The sequence below is a fragment of the Ciona robusta genome, chromosome 3 (assembly GCF_009617815.1).
Source record: "Ciona robusta chromosome 3, ASM961781v2".
Classification (NCBI taxonomy): Eukaryota; Metazoa; Chordata; class Ascidiacea; order Phlebobranchia; family Cionidae; genus Ciona; species Ciona robusta.
In genome coordinates, this window is record NC_143237.1 from 965438 (window position 1) to 980603 (window position 15166).

At 34.0% G+C, this 15166-nt stretch overlaps 1 protein-coding gene across 1 annotated transcript; it reads right to left on the minus strand.

The window, feature by feature from the left end:
• Nucleotides 1–487: 487 nt before the first annotated feature.
• LOC149737454 (signal transducer and activator of transcription 5B-like) lies at nt 488–14924 on the minus strand. Its single transcript, XM_089875534.1, has 21 exons — nt 14712–14924; nt 14402–14522; nt 13477–13630; nt 12889–13096; nt 9319–9408; nt 8893–9009; nt 8609–8708; nt 8167–8273; nt 7618–7778; nt 7119–7277; nt 6673–6775; nt 6540–6619; nt 6063–6150; nt 5877–6008; nt 5556–5648; nt 5326–5488; nt 4747–4897; nt 3770–3909; nt 2834–2992; nt 1776–1946; nt 488–1117 (listed from the first exon to the last, which is right to left on the minus strand). The coding sequence occupies exons 1-21, from the start codon at nt 14823–14825 to the stop codon at nt 1059–1061; spliced, it is 2670 nt and encodes an 889-aa protein (XP_089731660.1). The 5' UTR covers nt 14826–14924; the 3' UTR covers nt 488–1058.
• Nucleotides 14925–15166: the final 242 nt, after the last annotated feature.

Here is a 15166-nt window from a genome sequence, read left to right on the forward strand (position 1 = left end):
GCAACAAAAAATATTCATAGTAAATTTGATCATGGCTGTTATAAAATGTCAATACAAAAAACATAGGGATTTAAGTTTAGAAGGACTAAGGAAGTAGAAAATTAGACGGAAGAACTTTTTTTTTATGGTAACTATATGTGCGTAAGTACACACATAATTACTTGCAAGAACAAAGTTAGCGTCTTAAGCGTGTCATCTGCTGTAGGAGGTTGGTTGTTACTCGCATTATGCGAGGAAAGAAAAATATGTTGGAAGGACAGTTTCACTTTTAAGAGCCTAATCTTTTTTGGTTATTATTTTTACAGTTTTTAGTTGGTAATAGCATCATATAGTATCAGAAATTACAAACATGATTTAACAATATTGCGCTAAAGAAGCCGAATCATTGTTGAAAGGGGGTATATGCGAATCCCTATGCAGTGGTAACAAGTTGAATGTCTGAAAGTTGGTGAATAAAGCGTCTAAAACTGTTTTAAAACACCTGAAATAGACCTGACAAACTATTATATTATGATTGGAATGTTTATTTACAAACATACAAAGAAACAAAAACTTTACACAATATTGCGATACAAACGTATTGCAATCGGGCACTGCAGTAACTATAAAATTATCAAGGAACATTTTCCATGCAAAACTATTGGAACTCTTACAAGTTTAAAAATACTTGAAATGCTTAATGCATTACAGGGTTCAAAATTCTGATCAAATACAAACAAAGGAAAAAAATGGTAAAATTAACAACAACAAAAATTATTTGGCGTCATAATAATTAAATTATATATTCATTTTAACTGTCATCAAAACTTACAAGCAGCAGAGTAATTCATGATATATATATACAAACAGTTCATGGAGTATGATAGATATAGTGGGGTAGGGAAAGATGGGACACCTTTATATTCCATTTTCTCGTCTCATTTGGTAGTAAACAAAGAACATTTACAGAATTATAAAACCGTATTCTCACGACTCGATATTGTGTGCTAAAGGTCTCCCATCTTACCCCACCTTACTAATTACTAGAATATTTCCTGTTGTCCATTATATCAATGAAGTTATTCACCATGTAGCGAGGGGTTGGGGGATAGGAGGTCCAGCGGAGATAAGGGGGTGCCTGCCGAAAGTTAACAATTAAATGAGTGTGAAAATATAACTTCTTTATACTCCAGTAGCCAGAAAACCATGGCCGTTATAGGTGTCCATGGGTGTTCTGTATCATATACTGTAGGCCAGATTACAATTTTTTAGCGTTTTTTTTCTTACAAATTTTTTTAGTTATGAACATGCTTACAATGAGCCAGAATAGCATACTGCGAACTTGCCGTTCAATCTGTTACCCAGTTATAGGATCAATGCTTCTACCACTGTGTGTGTGTTTTGGGAATATGATACCCAGCACTATTTGCTTCAACCCATCAATGGGTTGCCCAAATATTTTATCTTAAGAAACATTAAAATTCCACCCACAAAGTTAGTTACATAGTTGGTAGTAAGTGAGCATAAGTGGTAGATGACATCGAACCGTGGTAGATGACATCGAACCCACATGTTATAACTTCTGTAGTTGCCCCCATGTAATGTAAGGATAATTAGGTGACATTCATCCATTTAACAGATGGGATAGAAAAAACGCTTTATTTCTTTCGAGATGTTTTACTTTTTCAAAGGTTTTAGTTGGTGAGATGTATGATTCAAAAAAGTGAATATTTTTCATACATTTAAAGCTATTTTGAAAAACATTTTTTTCGAAAGGTTTACGCAAACGTACAAACCTGGCGAGCCAAAGGTAGGCGGCGACATGGATGATTTCAATTGCACGTGAGGCCCCATGTCCGGTGAGTTAGGCTGTTTCATTGAGCGAATAAATGTACTTGTGGTACCGTTGTTTTTTGTCACAACTTGAAGAGACTTGGGCCAGTAATCGTGCTTTTGTGCTGACTCCACTGTAAATGTGAATGAAAAAATTTATTATTCTGGCCTGGTGAAAATAAAATGAATAAATGTAACTTATTTATCCTCATGTGGCAGGGCAACAACAGTTGATCTGTTTCATACACCTTGTGCCATGTTAGGGGTTACCACGTTTGTAACTTTGTGGGTGATAGAGCTGATACTTTAGACAACCCATTAGTTGCCACTGAGTTGGAGCAATTGCCATTGAGTGGCTTACCCAAGGACACATACCCCCAAAGTGGTAGCAGGGACAAGCCTTGAACCCCTAACCTCTGAGTTAAATTCTTTTCAGTTTAATAATAATAAAATATGGTCATTGGGCCTTGATCCTAGGTGCATAAGCAATGTAAGAATATATTAACATTAGGTCCAGTGGTGTCTAGGGTCAGTTTAGAAAATGTCACCCCAGTTTTTACCCTGCTGTTAGGTGTCTATACAAACAAGCAGAGCCAAAGTATATTGCATTCACCACATTAATCAATGAAGTTCCCTATGTTTGACAACTATGGGTGTAACTGTATTTTAACAATGTCACCCCAGATTTTACCCTGCTGTTAGGTGTCTATACAAACAAGCAGGGCCAAAGTATATTGCATTCACCACATTAATCAAACAGGTTACCTATGTTTGACAACTATGGGTTAAATTTCATTTTTACAATGTCATCCCAGATTTCATCTAAATCTAAGATTCAAAAACGTAACATACCCTTACGAGTTATCACTTATGTAAGTTTATGAGTGTTTATGTATGTCTGATAATTTCAACAACCCATTAGTGGCCACTAGGTTGGAGCAATTGCCCTTGAGTGCCTTACCCAAGAAAACACATTTAAGATGCATAAACAATGTAAGATTATATAAGTGTACATACTTACCCCGAAACTCAGGCGTGTAGTAAGGACCGAACGCTCTGTCCTTGGGAATATCCGCTCCAAGATAAAGCAGGTAGTCAAGATCCTTCACCATGTCAGGGATGCTTCGTGTTTGAAGTCTTTTTATTGTGTCTGGTTCAAGATGGCCAACTTCTTTTCTCTCTGCATTAAAAAAATAAATGTTAAAAAACAGTTTGTTCTGTTTTGTTTGGATATATATGACAATAATATTAATAATAAAAAAGTTGTATCTTCTTATTAGGGTAGTAAAAGATTGAAAAATAATTAAAATAAAAGACAGGACATAGTTACAAAAGAAAAGTCGTTAAAAAAACAGGCTTACCGTTTAAAACATATTTACATTTAGTTAAAAAAAAGAAGTGTGGTCACTACACATAGCAGACAAGTCGCATTAAAGAAATGTTTTGCAACAATATTAAGTTACTTGGTTCTTCGAATTACAAGCGCATGTTGGTAATAAACTTGTATATTTAGTAACAACGCAAGTGTTTGATGTTAAATATGAGGTTGCTTTAGAAACCTCATACCTGCTGAAGTATGGTATTGAAAGATGAAAGATTTATTATTATCCAGTACTAGGTTTAAGAAGTATATATGAACTTGTCCCTTGATTGAGGTAGTTTAGTATAGTAGGGTGGGGGAAGATGGGACACCTTTAGCACATATCATCCGATTATTCTGAGCGCGTTTTAAACAATCAACAACGGTATATGGAAGTCAGGAGGACACATTTTTATAATTCTTTGAATGTACTTTGTTTACTAGCATATGTGACGAGAAAATAGAATGAAAAGTGTCCCATCTTTCCCTACCCCAATATATAATGAGAAATTACTAAACCTCTTAAAAGAAACAACTAAGTGGTTGTCCCATGGTATATGCATGAGTGATCAAACGTGTGGAAGTAATAACACTTACTTGTTTTCTCACAATAAGTATAACAAGATATGGAGAGCGCACCAAGCTGAGAATCACTGAAGCGGAACATAAAAGCTCCAAGCGGGCACGTAAGTAAATAATTCTGGCACTCGGCTTTTCCAATGAAACCAGTGATGTACCTGAGTTTGAAAAAAATAAAAACTGATTATAATTGCGCTTTACCATTTTTAAACATTGGTAAACACATGCTAACATTTTATACACAAACCTGCGCTTTTAATGAATAAATAAATATAACTTATTTACATTAATCTATAACTTATCTACGAATGGCATGAAAACTTCACCCATTAACTTATAACACGGGTGTTCTGTTTCATACACCTCGTGCCCGCTTACAAGTTACCGCGTATGTAACCTGTTTATCCTAGCATGGCGGGGCAACGACAGACGTTATAACACGGGTGTTCTGTTTCATACACCTCGTGCCCGCTTACAAGTTACCGCGTATGTAACCTGTTTATCCTAGCATGGCGGGGCAACGACAGACGTTATAACACGAGTGTTCTGTTTCATACACCTTGTGCCGCTTACAAGTTACCGCGTATGTAACCTGTTTATCCTAGCATGGCGGGGCAACGACAGACGTTATAACACGAGTGTTCTGTTTCATACACCTTGTGCCGCTTACAAGTTACCACGTGTGTAACTTATTTATCCTCGCATGGCGGGGCAACGACAGACATTATAACACGGGTGTTCTGTTTCATACGCCTCGTGTCCGCTTACAAGTTACCAATTACTCACCCAATGGGTGATTATATTCTTGAGAAATTTCTTTTTTATTTTATGGCTGACAATTTAGAGACCCATAAGTAACCACTGAGCTGGATCAATTGTGTTGATGGTTTTGTTCAAGGACACATACCCACACAATGGTAGCAGCGTCCGGCCTTGAACCTATAACCTCTAATTCAAAGGCAAACATGCAAGTCACTGTGGCATAAATCCTTTACCTGAGATTCCAGAATTTCTTGACATAAGGACTCGATACAAGCTCCATGACTTTAAAGAACCAAGTCCAAAATGTGAAGCCTTTACCAGGAAGATTCTCTCTGTTGAATTGTCTCCATGATACGTGTGTGTGTGGATCAACTGCATCCGTTCCTATGTAACAAAGTAAAGATAATCAGAATAACAGTTGCTATCTTGGAATAACAGGCCAACTCTGGCCTGAACTCCAGGTCTGAAGGCTTGCCACACTGTAAAACCTCACCCGTATACACTAGAACGTGCACATACATTGTTGGGGTAATGGGCCAACTCTGGCATAAGTCTCATGTCTTATGGTATGCCATGCTGTAGGAACTTATCCATATAAAATAAAACACGGTTGTTATGATTAAATCACAGACACCACATGGACATTATATAAAGCTGACTATGTAGCAGTCAAAATAGTTCCAACATTTCGTTCGCCACTCGACAAGACTTTATCAGAGACTGTTTTGTTTATACAGATGAGAAGGGTATTGACATTATGCCTGGTAGCAAAAGTAACAGAATATTTATATCATTGTTTATATAAATATTACCCAACAATTTCACTGTGAGATATTTCTTTGCCTCGTGCGTGAGACCGATGCCTTCGGAAGCACTGCCCGGTTCTTTCTCGCATTCCTTCTTCCACAAACAGTTCAAACCATCCAGTATCCAATTCCACGGAACGCTATCCGGGACTTCGAACGGGCGACGGACCTGGAACAGCGGAGTCATTTATCAGTTCGTGCTTCCTAACATGTTAAAGAGCTGGAAACCTACGTACCGATTCTGAGAAAGCGTTATCCCAGAAAACAGTGGCTTGAGCGTCAGCTTCCTGCTTGCCATGCGATATCACAACGATGGGGAGCGAGAAAGTCTGAAAAAAACTTTTTACAATTACTTCAAATATAATTGAACAAATATATATATATAAATATATAGTATACATTTTATTAGGTGATGAAGAAAAATGTTATTTAAAAAAAATCTTTAAATATTTTTTTTTCTTTAAAAATTACCTTTTTTTTCAAAAATTAAACAGAGTTAAATAGTAAATACACAAGAATAAATAATTAAACAAAATAAAGAGTTAGTTTCTACAAACCTGGGCCACCACATCATATTCTGCCTTGGAGGGGAATCGGAGTGATATAAACGCACGGAACACCATGCAAAACTTTTCCTCTGCCACGCAGTCTGCCCTCCCACGATCACCACGCTGCCTCATGCTTAAGCTCTGCGAGGATAACAAGTTAATATTGAACACTTGTGTGTGTTTTACTAAGTATACCATGTTTCGCATGTGAACGTGCAGTTGCTTGGTTTGCTCAACAAAATCCGACTTATGACAATTGTTCAAGATTTTTCCCGATGGTTTGCTGCAAGAAGAATAAGTATGAATATAAAATGAAAAAGTTAATTTTATCTCTTTGGTCAGACTAGCAAAGTTTTTTTAGAAAAAAAATTCCAAAAGCAAAGGCGGGAAATAGCAGTAAAACAACAGTTATTGTAAGTAAACAGAAGTACAACACTTATTCAATAAAAGACACGACCATTACACCCTAGTAAAAAGTAGTTAAACAACATTAAATTTTAGGCAGAAAAGTTTGTGTAAACATTATAAAATGTTTAGCGAACATTTTATATTTTCATCAACTAGGTTGGAGAAGTTTAGTATCTTGCGCAAGAACATGCATGCCACACAATGATCAAGGGTTTTGTTCAATATATGCGTAAGAAATTTTACTTATTTATACAATAAACTCACATAGGAGTGGATGGACCACCGTCCACAATGGCACAAGCTGCTTCAGTGTTCACTAGTTGGACTTGTGTGTCGAATCGGAACTACAAGTAATTTGTATTAAAATATAAAGATATTTCTATCATATTAATCTTACTTGGTGGATGGATAAACCATCTGCAACAAGATGTCGTAGCTGGCACATAAACTTCTTGTCTTTCATTAGAACTTGCGGAGGTTGTTTCTCCACTATGAACGCACTGTAACAGAAAATTTTATAAATTTTCCTGTATTACTTAAGAATGCAACTATTATAACAAAAAAACGTCATAAAACACTTGTAACAGAACTGTAACAGAAACATGTTATATAGTATGGCGGGGGAAGATGGAACACATTTAGCACATAATATCCAAATAACCTGATTGTGTTTTAAACAATTAACAACGGTCTATGGGAGTTGTAAAAATACGGTTTAACAATTCTTTGAATATTTTTTTTCTTATTACCCAATCAGACGAGAAAATAGAATAAAAAGGTGTCCCATCTTTCCCTACCCTACTGTATAACAATTGCTCTTGATAACTGAACAATACTATTTACTTTTCCACAAGGTCTTTGGCCATGTTTTCATAATGTTGTCGCAGGTAATCAAGCATTTTCATATTCTCTTGTTCCTTGAGCAAGTTATCAACCTCTATGTGTTGAAGCTTCAATATTTGATCGAGACTTTGTAAGAAAAGTTTCGCAAGCGGTTTGCAACTGTATGGAAGATTGAGTGTAACTCATACAACCTTGTCTGGTGGGGCTCATGCCCGCTTACAAGTTACCACATATGTAACTTATTCATCCTTACATGGCGGGCAACAACAGTCCTTATAACATGGGTGTTCTGTTTCATACACCTCGTACCCGCTAATAAGTTACCATGTTTGTAACTTATTTATAATCGCATGATGAGGCAACGACAGTTGTTATGTCACGAGTGCTCTGTTTCATACGTACCTCGTGCCGCTTACAAGTTACCACGTATGTAACTTTGTGGGTAATTATTTAATGTTTTTAAAATTAACACAGGAAATATTAGAAATACAAAACCCACCAATCTTCCAGTTGGTCAATATCCGAGCTATCTGCAACTTGCTTCCCATTACTCAAGTAAGCTTCAGCTCGTTTCCACTCAGCTATCTCACATTTGACACGACGAAGCAAAGATTGAAGTTGGTTGAACAATTGGTCCTTATGATATTCATGAATAAGAACCTGGGAATATAAAGTGATGCTGCATGTAATGTAGAAATAAATGCATTTATTTTATTTCTTCAGTCATGGTAGTGAAGATTGGACAAATTTACAAAAACTGAAAGACATGACTAAAAATGATAGGCAGTATAACACGTTTATGGATGAAACAGAAGTACAAAACTTATTCGATAAAAAGGCGTGACTCTTATACCCCACAAACAGTATAATGTAATAAACCCAGTAAAGTTTAACAACATCCAAGTTTTAATCTGCAAAAAAAATGGAGCAAGACATGTAACCTACAAACAATATAATGTGATAAACCATTTGATTAAATATTATAGTTTTAATACGAAAAAGTGTGAGATAAATATGTTATATCAACTTATATGCAAATAAGGCCCACCTGTCTTGTTTGAACGAGAGAATCACGCAACTCGATGATTGTTTTCCAAGTTCGTTGTTCCTCTGCACTCGCAATAAGACGTGGATCGTATGTATCGAGGACTTGCACTGTTCCACATATTAAATGAAAGAATTTAGTTTATATTCTTGCGTGGCGGGGTAATGACATTCTTTGTAACCCGGGTGTTCTGTTTATTTCACCTTATGCCCGCTTGCAAATTACCACGTATGTAATTTATTTATCCTCACGTAGAATGGGGCAATGACAGTCGTTATAACACTCGTGTAATGTTTCATACACCTTATTCCCACTTGCAAGTTACCACTTAAAGTCTTAAATTATGTAACTTTGTATTCGATTTGTTTTTAATATACGGCTGACAATAATGTAACATGATACATGTATAATGATAGTCTATGAAACAGACGTAATTCCAACTTACAGTTTCCACCAGTGCATAAATGAAGTTGTTGATATTCCCCAACCATGCGTTCAATACGTTCAGTTATTTCTCGACTACATAACTCAGCTTGGTTTAAATCCTATGCAAAAAATTTTTTTTTTAATTTCGAATTTTAATATAAATTTTTTTTAATCTGTTAATTAATATATTTTTTTTTTAATTTGGAACTATAGCATAATACCTTTTTAAATTGCAATTTTACATAAAAAATATTATTTTAACATCATTTTTTACTTGTAATACAACCATCAGCAACCACTTACCCTTATAATGTATTGAACACGTGGCATATCTGGCATCGGTTCAGTTTTCTGCATAGCGCTCCCAGGTGAACTTGACATTGAACCATTCTGTGGTTGCTCGTTTGTGTACAGCGGCATCTGTGAAATACGATGTTTCTTACACATTGCGTCTACATTTCAGCATTGACTTAAACAGGAAGATATGACTTTATCGGGGCTGAAACAACAACAAGACAGCCTCCTCTCCATTTATTTATATATATATCTTCATATATATATACTTGTTGCATAATTTTTTTTAATACCAAAGTACTAGTTTTAATCCACTACGTAAAAGAGAAAATACATAACCGTACAGAAAACAAATAAATCACCATTTTTTATTTGCAAATATAAGTTAATTGTAAGCGTAAATAAGATTATTTTTCAAACTTAATGTAAAACTACCTTCTCAGCCATTTCAAGAATATATTGTTCTCGTTTCAACATTTTTTGCATCACCTGCACAAGTTCCATCGGCCGTTGGGTATATCGGCCCTAAACATAAATCGGTATAAAACATACAATAATAATTATAAAGCATACAATTACATGTATTAGTATATAACACAAAATAATATAAATTATTACAAAAAAACAGCTATAAATAATTGATTCATTTGTGCCTAAGTTTTTAACATAAATGCTCAAGAATACTGCCTAACTTAAATAATATAAATTACTCCAAAAACATATTTAACTAATTCATTCATTTACTCCGTCAATATGTTCTACTATAATTGCTCAAGTATACTGTTTAACTTATACGCTGGTATGTGTATTTTATAAGGTATAACATAGTTATATTCAAATTAATATCTCCGCCTTTTCCAGGATATCTTAAGCTTACTTGCTACATCATGTGTTTGGTTACTTGATGCAAATAGTTCAACTGAGGTTGTATTAACGTAATGATGATAAATACTTCAATAATGTGGACGGTGGAATGTACAATATAGTAGGGTGGGGGAAAATGAGACACCTTTAGCACGTAATATCAAAATATCTTGACTGTGTTTTAAACAATTAACAACGGTCTATGGGAGCTGAGAGAACACGGTTTTATAATTCTTTAAATGTTCTTTCTTTATTGCAAAATGAGACTAGAAAATAGAATGAACAGATGTCCCATCTTCCCCCCCACCCTACTATACATTCTTTTTCACAATAAAATCTAAATTTGAATCTTGATGGTAACTAAATAAGGTTTGTTTTGGAATCAACTAAAATTAACACAATGAGAACGTATTAATGAAGAAATGTAACTTCTTTATCTTGATAAACACTTAACTATTGTTAATAAAATGCATTACAATATATTTACATTAACTGTCATTCAAGATCTGAATCTTGCTGATCACAAAATAAAAGTTTGTATTGAAGTAAACTGAAAGTTTAACTTTTTTGTTTTTATTTTCAAAGAAATAGGAATCATTTGAATTAACATTCCGTGGTAATTGTGTGATGCATAACAAAGTAAAGATGCCAATATAGACAACACAGAAAGATAATGTTTTACAAAACACAACATGAATATTTTATAACCTTCTACATTGCGTGATCAATACCTTACCAACGTCACATAACAAGATTGTTTTTAATACGAACCCCTAGTTGTTTTATACCAACAATACATCAAACCCATGTTTAATCCTAATCATATTTCAGTGTTTCTTTCCCACACAGGAAGCCACATATGAAGCGAAAACCTTGTTAGCATTGATTTAGCACGGCAGCGACAACATGGTGTTTATTATATGTTTCCTTCACAACTATGGTATGCTTCTCCTTGTGTATTGACTCAACTCAACAACAAAGAATATTCTCTGGCAATATTTATATGATTGTAACCATTTACCTATATTAATATGTTACTACAGTAGGGTGGAGGAAGATGGGACACTCTATTTTATCGTCTCATTTGGTAGTAAACAAAGGACATTTAAAAAATAATAAAACCGTATCCTTTTTACCACTCTGATAGACCTTTGTTAATTGTTTAAAACACGATCAGGTTATTATGTGCTAAAGGTGTCCCGTCTTCCCCACCCTATTATACAATACTTCCACAGACAGTAAAATCTGTTTAATATTTTTCTTACAAACGTGAGTTGTATTTCATACATATGGCAGTATTGGCTTTGGTTATAAAGGAAATAAAATCGGTAAACCTTGTCTTCAAGTATATAGGTTTCAGCTACACAACTTCATTAGGACGAGACGCAAAAAGTTTCAAATTTCGTGTTTAATTAATTACTTCCTTATCAACTAAAACAAGTCCTCAGTTCGATTCTGAACGAAATTTACAACGAGTTTAAACAATGGGAGTTATGTATGACTGATACTGCTTAATATAAGGTAAAATAATTCATATATTCAACATATTTTATGTGGAGAAGTTAGGGATAATTGGATATTAAGTTACTGTTTCAACAATAGACTTGATATTTATAGCATAATCAAGGGGATAGGTTACTAAAGGATATTAAACAATGGAAGTCATTATAATATTGTGAACAGTAAGCAACTAATAACCATGAGGTTTCATGCAAATATTCCTCACTGCACGGGTTTTAAAGTAATATGTTCTAAACAACTTTGTTAAGCAAACACAATACGAATGTGTGAATCATAGCATTTTTTATCATGACAGAATCTAAAAGTCATATTAACTAAGTCTAAGTAACAAACTTCCATTAACCAAATCAAATGTATTTTATGTATATATATATATATAACTATATAAATATGTAAAATTACCATTAACCAAATGTATTATATAGCCTACATATATAAAATGTAAATTTTCCATTAATTTAACTTAATATATAATATATATACAAATACAATACATTTGTTGTGTTTTGTTTCAGTTTTTTTAACCGAGCCAGGACGGCAACAAACAACAACTACCAACCAACCAACCAACAATAAACTTAGGAAGCAGAAACTTGTCCTAAGATTAAGTTTAAATAAAACTATCGTGCCAAAGCTAAATTTAAGTATAACTACATGAAGTGATGATTGAACAGCAATGGCACTTTGAATCAGTTACATAGCCTACAATGTGTTTTGTTTTAGAAGAAATTCTTGTATAAAACATAGCAACCATTTTTGGTGTGCGTATAAAACATAACAGGCCGGATTAATTTTACATGTTTTTTTTTATACATTTATTACTTATAAGACAACATCATATCAACTACTATAAGAAAGACAAACATATTCCATTTCATTGCATCAGATCAATTGGTTTTGCAAGAGTTCAAATTAAACAGTGAGTCTCACAGAGTAAATATACTTTGTAAATACACATAGGGCTAACAACCTTAATGCTGACTAGCACAATGATTTATTAAACTTTTCTTGCTCCTCAATTTACAAGAATTGAACCAATGTTGACTTTTATATTGCGTCATGATATTTGCATAGATACACATGTATTTAGCAACTTTCCCACATATGGTAGGGTGGGGGAAGATGGGACACCTTTCTATTCTACTTTCTTGTCTCATTTGGTCACAAAAAAAATCATTCAAAGAATTACAAAACCGTATCCTCACGACTCCCGCAGACCGTTGTTAATTGGTTAAAACACAATCAGTATATTTGGATATTATGTGCTACAGGTGTCCCATCTTACCCCATCCTACTATACATATATATAATACAACTTACTTGATTGAACTTTATTTTGGTTTGCTTACGAATTTAAAAACAAACCAGTCTTATTTTCTCCTAAACTAATAAACGAAAAACTGCATATTTATTTGAAATGAATGTAATGCTGGCTGAATGCAAAACCTTCTTTAACTATGTGCTAATTAAACAATAACAATAAAAGTAGAAAAAAAATCTCTATCCCCTAATGGGCCAAATTAAACATTTACAATAAAAGTAGACACTACTCAAGAGATAGCTATACCTTTAGGCAGGCACTTACTATCTCAACGAAAGATGGCAATCAGTAATCCTTACCCTTAGTTCTTGCTCCCAGTTGAGCAGTTCGGATTTGACTTTAACAGACAAAAGGTTTCCTCCCCTTCCACCATCTATGGGCACCCGGATTTGCATGTAACTGTCATTTAGACGACCTGCCACTGCCTCTTGTAAGCAGGAGACGATAGTACTCGCACGTCTCATGTTAATTCCTCCCGGCTGGCAATCGTTGCTGTCAATCAAATGCCTGCAATAGAAGTTATTAACAAAACGGGGCAAACTTGTAATCAGAAAACATGAGCCCCAATTAGAATGAACATAACTGTATGAAGCCAGGTACCATAAAATGACAGCATTACTGCTTCTAATTAGTTTACTACCGAAAAGTTTCTAGCAGATATGAGGTGTATCGTGCATTAATTTATCATTATAACAAATCAATGTAAATCCCATAAACACTGTATAAAAACTAAAGTTTGTTTCAATACCATTTGGATTTAACCAACATACTAAATTTCCACAAAACAACATAAAAAATTATACAGATTTTGTTACAAAATTAGTTATATTTATGTTTATATTTCTGTAGCCGATAGAGTTTCACTCACAACACAACATAGAACATACCAGCATTTCGATTCAATTACATCAGCAAACATGATGCGGAATTTCAACATTGGTGTTTCTTGGCAAAATTTGTATATCATGCTCTCCACAACTTTGTTCCTTATTGAAGACAAACGTTCTACTCGGTTCCATTGGCCAACATAGGTGGTGTCCTCTATAGATTATTACATGTGGTTAATATTTTAAAGTATCTGTATATGAGATGAGATTAATTTTATATGGGCCAAATCTGGCATAAATCCAGGGGTATTGAAGCCTTGTGCCTACACTGGGCAAAATCACAAGGACGAAGGACCTCACAATTATAGAATTGAAGATTTAAATACCTACATTCGCAAAATAACTATTAAATAATTACATACAGAAATCACCTAATAAGAAAGCAACAAACACAACATAGAAATAATGTATTAAATTACATTTATTTATGTAACTATTTCAACAAAAATGGCATGTTAAGAATAAACATCACATTTTTTCTAGCATTTTATTTAAATTATAAATTAATACAGATTAAACTATTCTCCCCACTTGTAAATGTTAAGTAAAGCATTGTAATATAGAATAATATATTGTTATTATCATATGACATATTGCAAAAAGTAATGCAAAATAACAATAGGCATTTGTAATACGATACCAATATATCAAGCAATCACAATTAATATGACGGCATTTAATTTTCTTTAATACAATAGATTGTATGCACAATCTCTAGTAAAAAGGTTCACTTTGGACAACAACGAAAAACCCTAATCTTGAAAAATGGATATGCCATTAGTTTAATGACTAATTGAATCTGCAACAGCCAATACAGTACATAGAACATCCTATTTCCCAAGTTATTTATAATAAAAAGTCTTTACCAATTTACAATTATAGGAAAACAAAGGACTTGCGCACCACCGTTTTTGCGCTAACTTACCAATATCAGCAGTATCCATCATTTCTGTAAGTTCTGCTTGGGCTTGCCAATCCAAAACAACATCTCGAAATATATCTTGAAGTTCATTTGGTTGCAGGGGTGGTATGGTGGCCTCTAAGTCCTAAAACATGGAAACTATATTATAAATAATAATAGAAAGTATACATTAAGAATAATCTTCAGTGTTAAAACATAAACATGGAGATATTTCAGCTTTATTAAAAATTAATTTTCACTTCTAAAACATAAACATAAAAATTGTTCGATATTACAAAACAAATTGTAGCTTGATTAATAAAAAAAATCTCACATTCCATTGATTTCCATTGGTTACTTCCTTTTCAAGATTTGTTGAAAGTGAATCCGTATTCGTCCTATCGATACTCATGTCGCCAAACGCTTCTACTTCTGTGTCTAATGACATATTGAAAGTACAGTGCACTATGCACTATTGTGCAGTAACTAAACTACAAATACAAATGTAGATTTCAGTAACTTAACGCCTGTTTCCAAATGCAACAACGTTTGTTAATCGGTCATTTTATCCTTAAAACATGATGGCCTGAACTATTACTTTAATTATTATTTGGATTGTTGTATATAATAGGTTCTAACGCTAAATTCGATACGCGGATAAACAATCTGATAACAAGACTAGCGTACACAATCACACTGTCACGCAGCAAAATAGAAATGACTAAACCGTCCAGCGTTGTACACGATTTTCCACTTCCACACAAATAAGCCCTGGGCTATTGCTGGCAT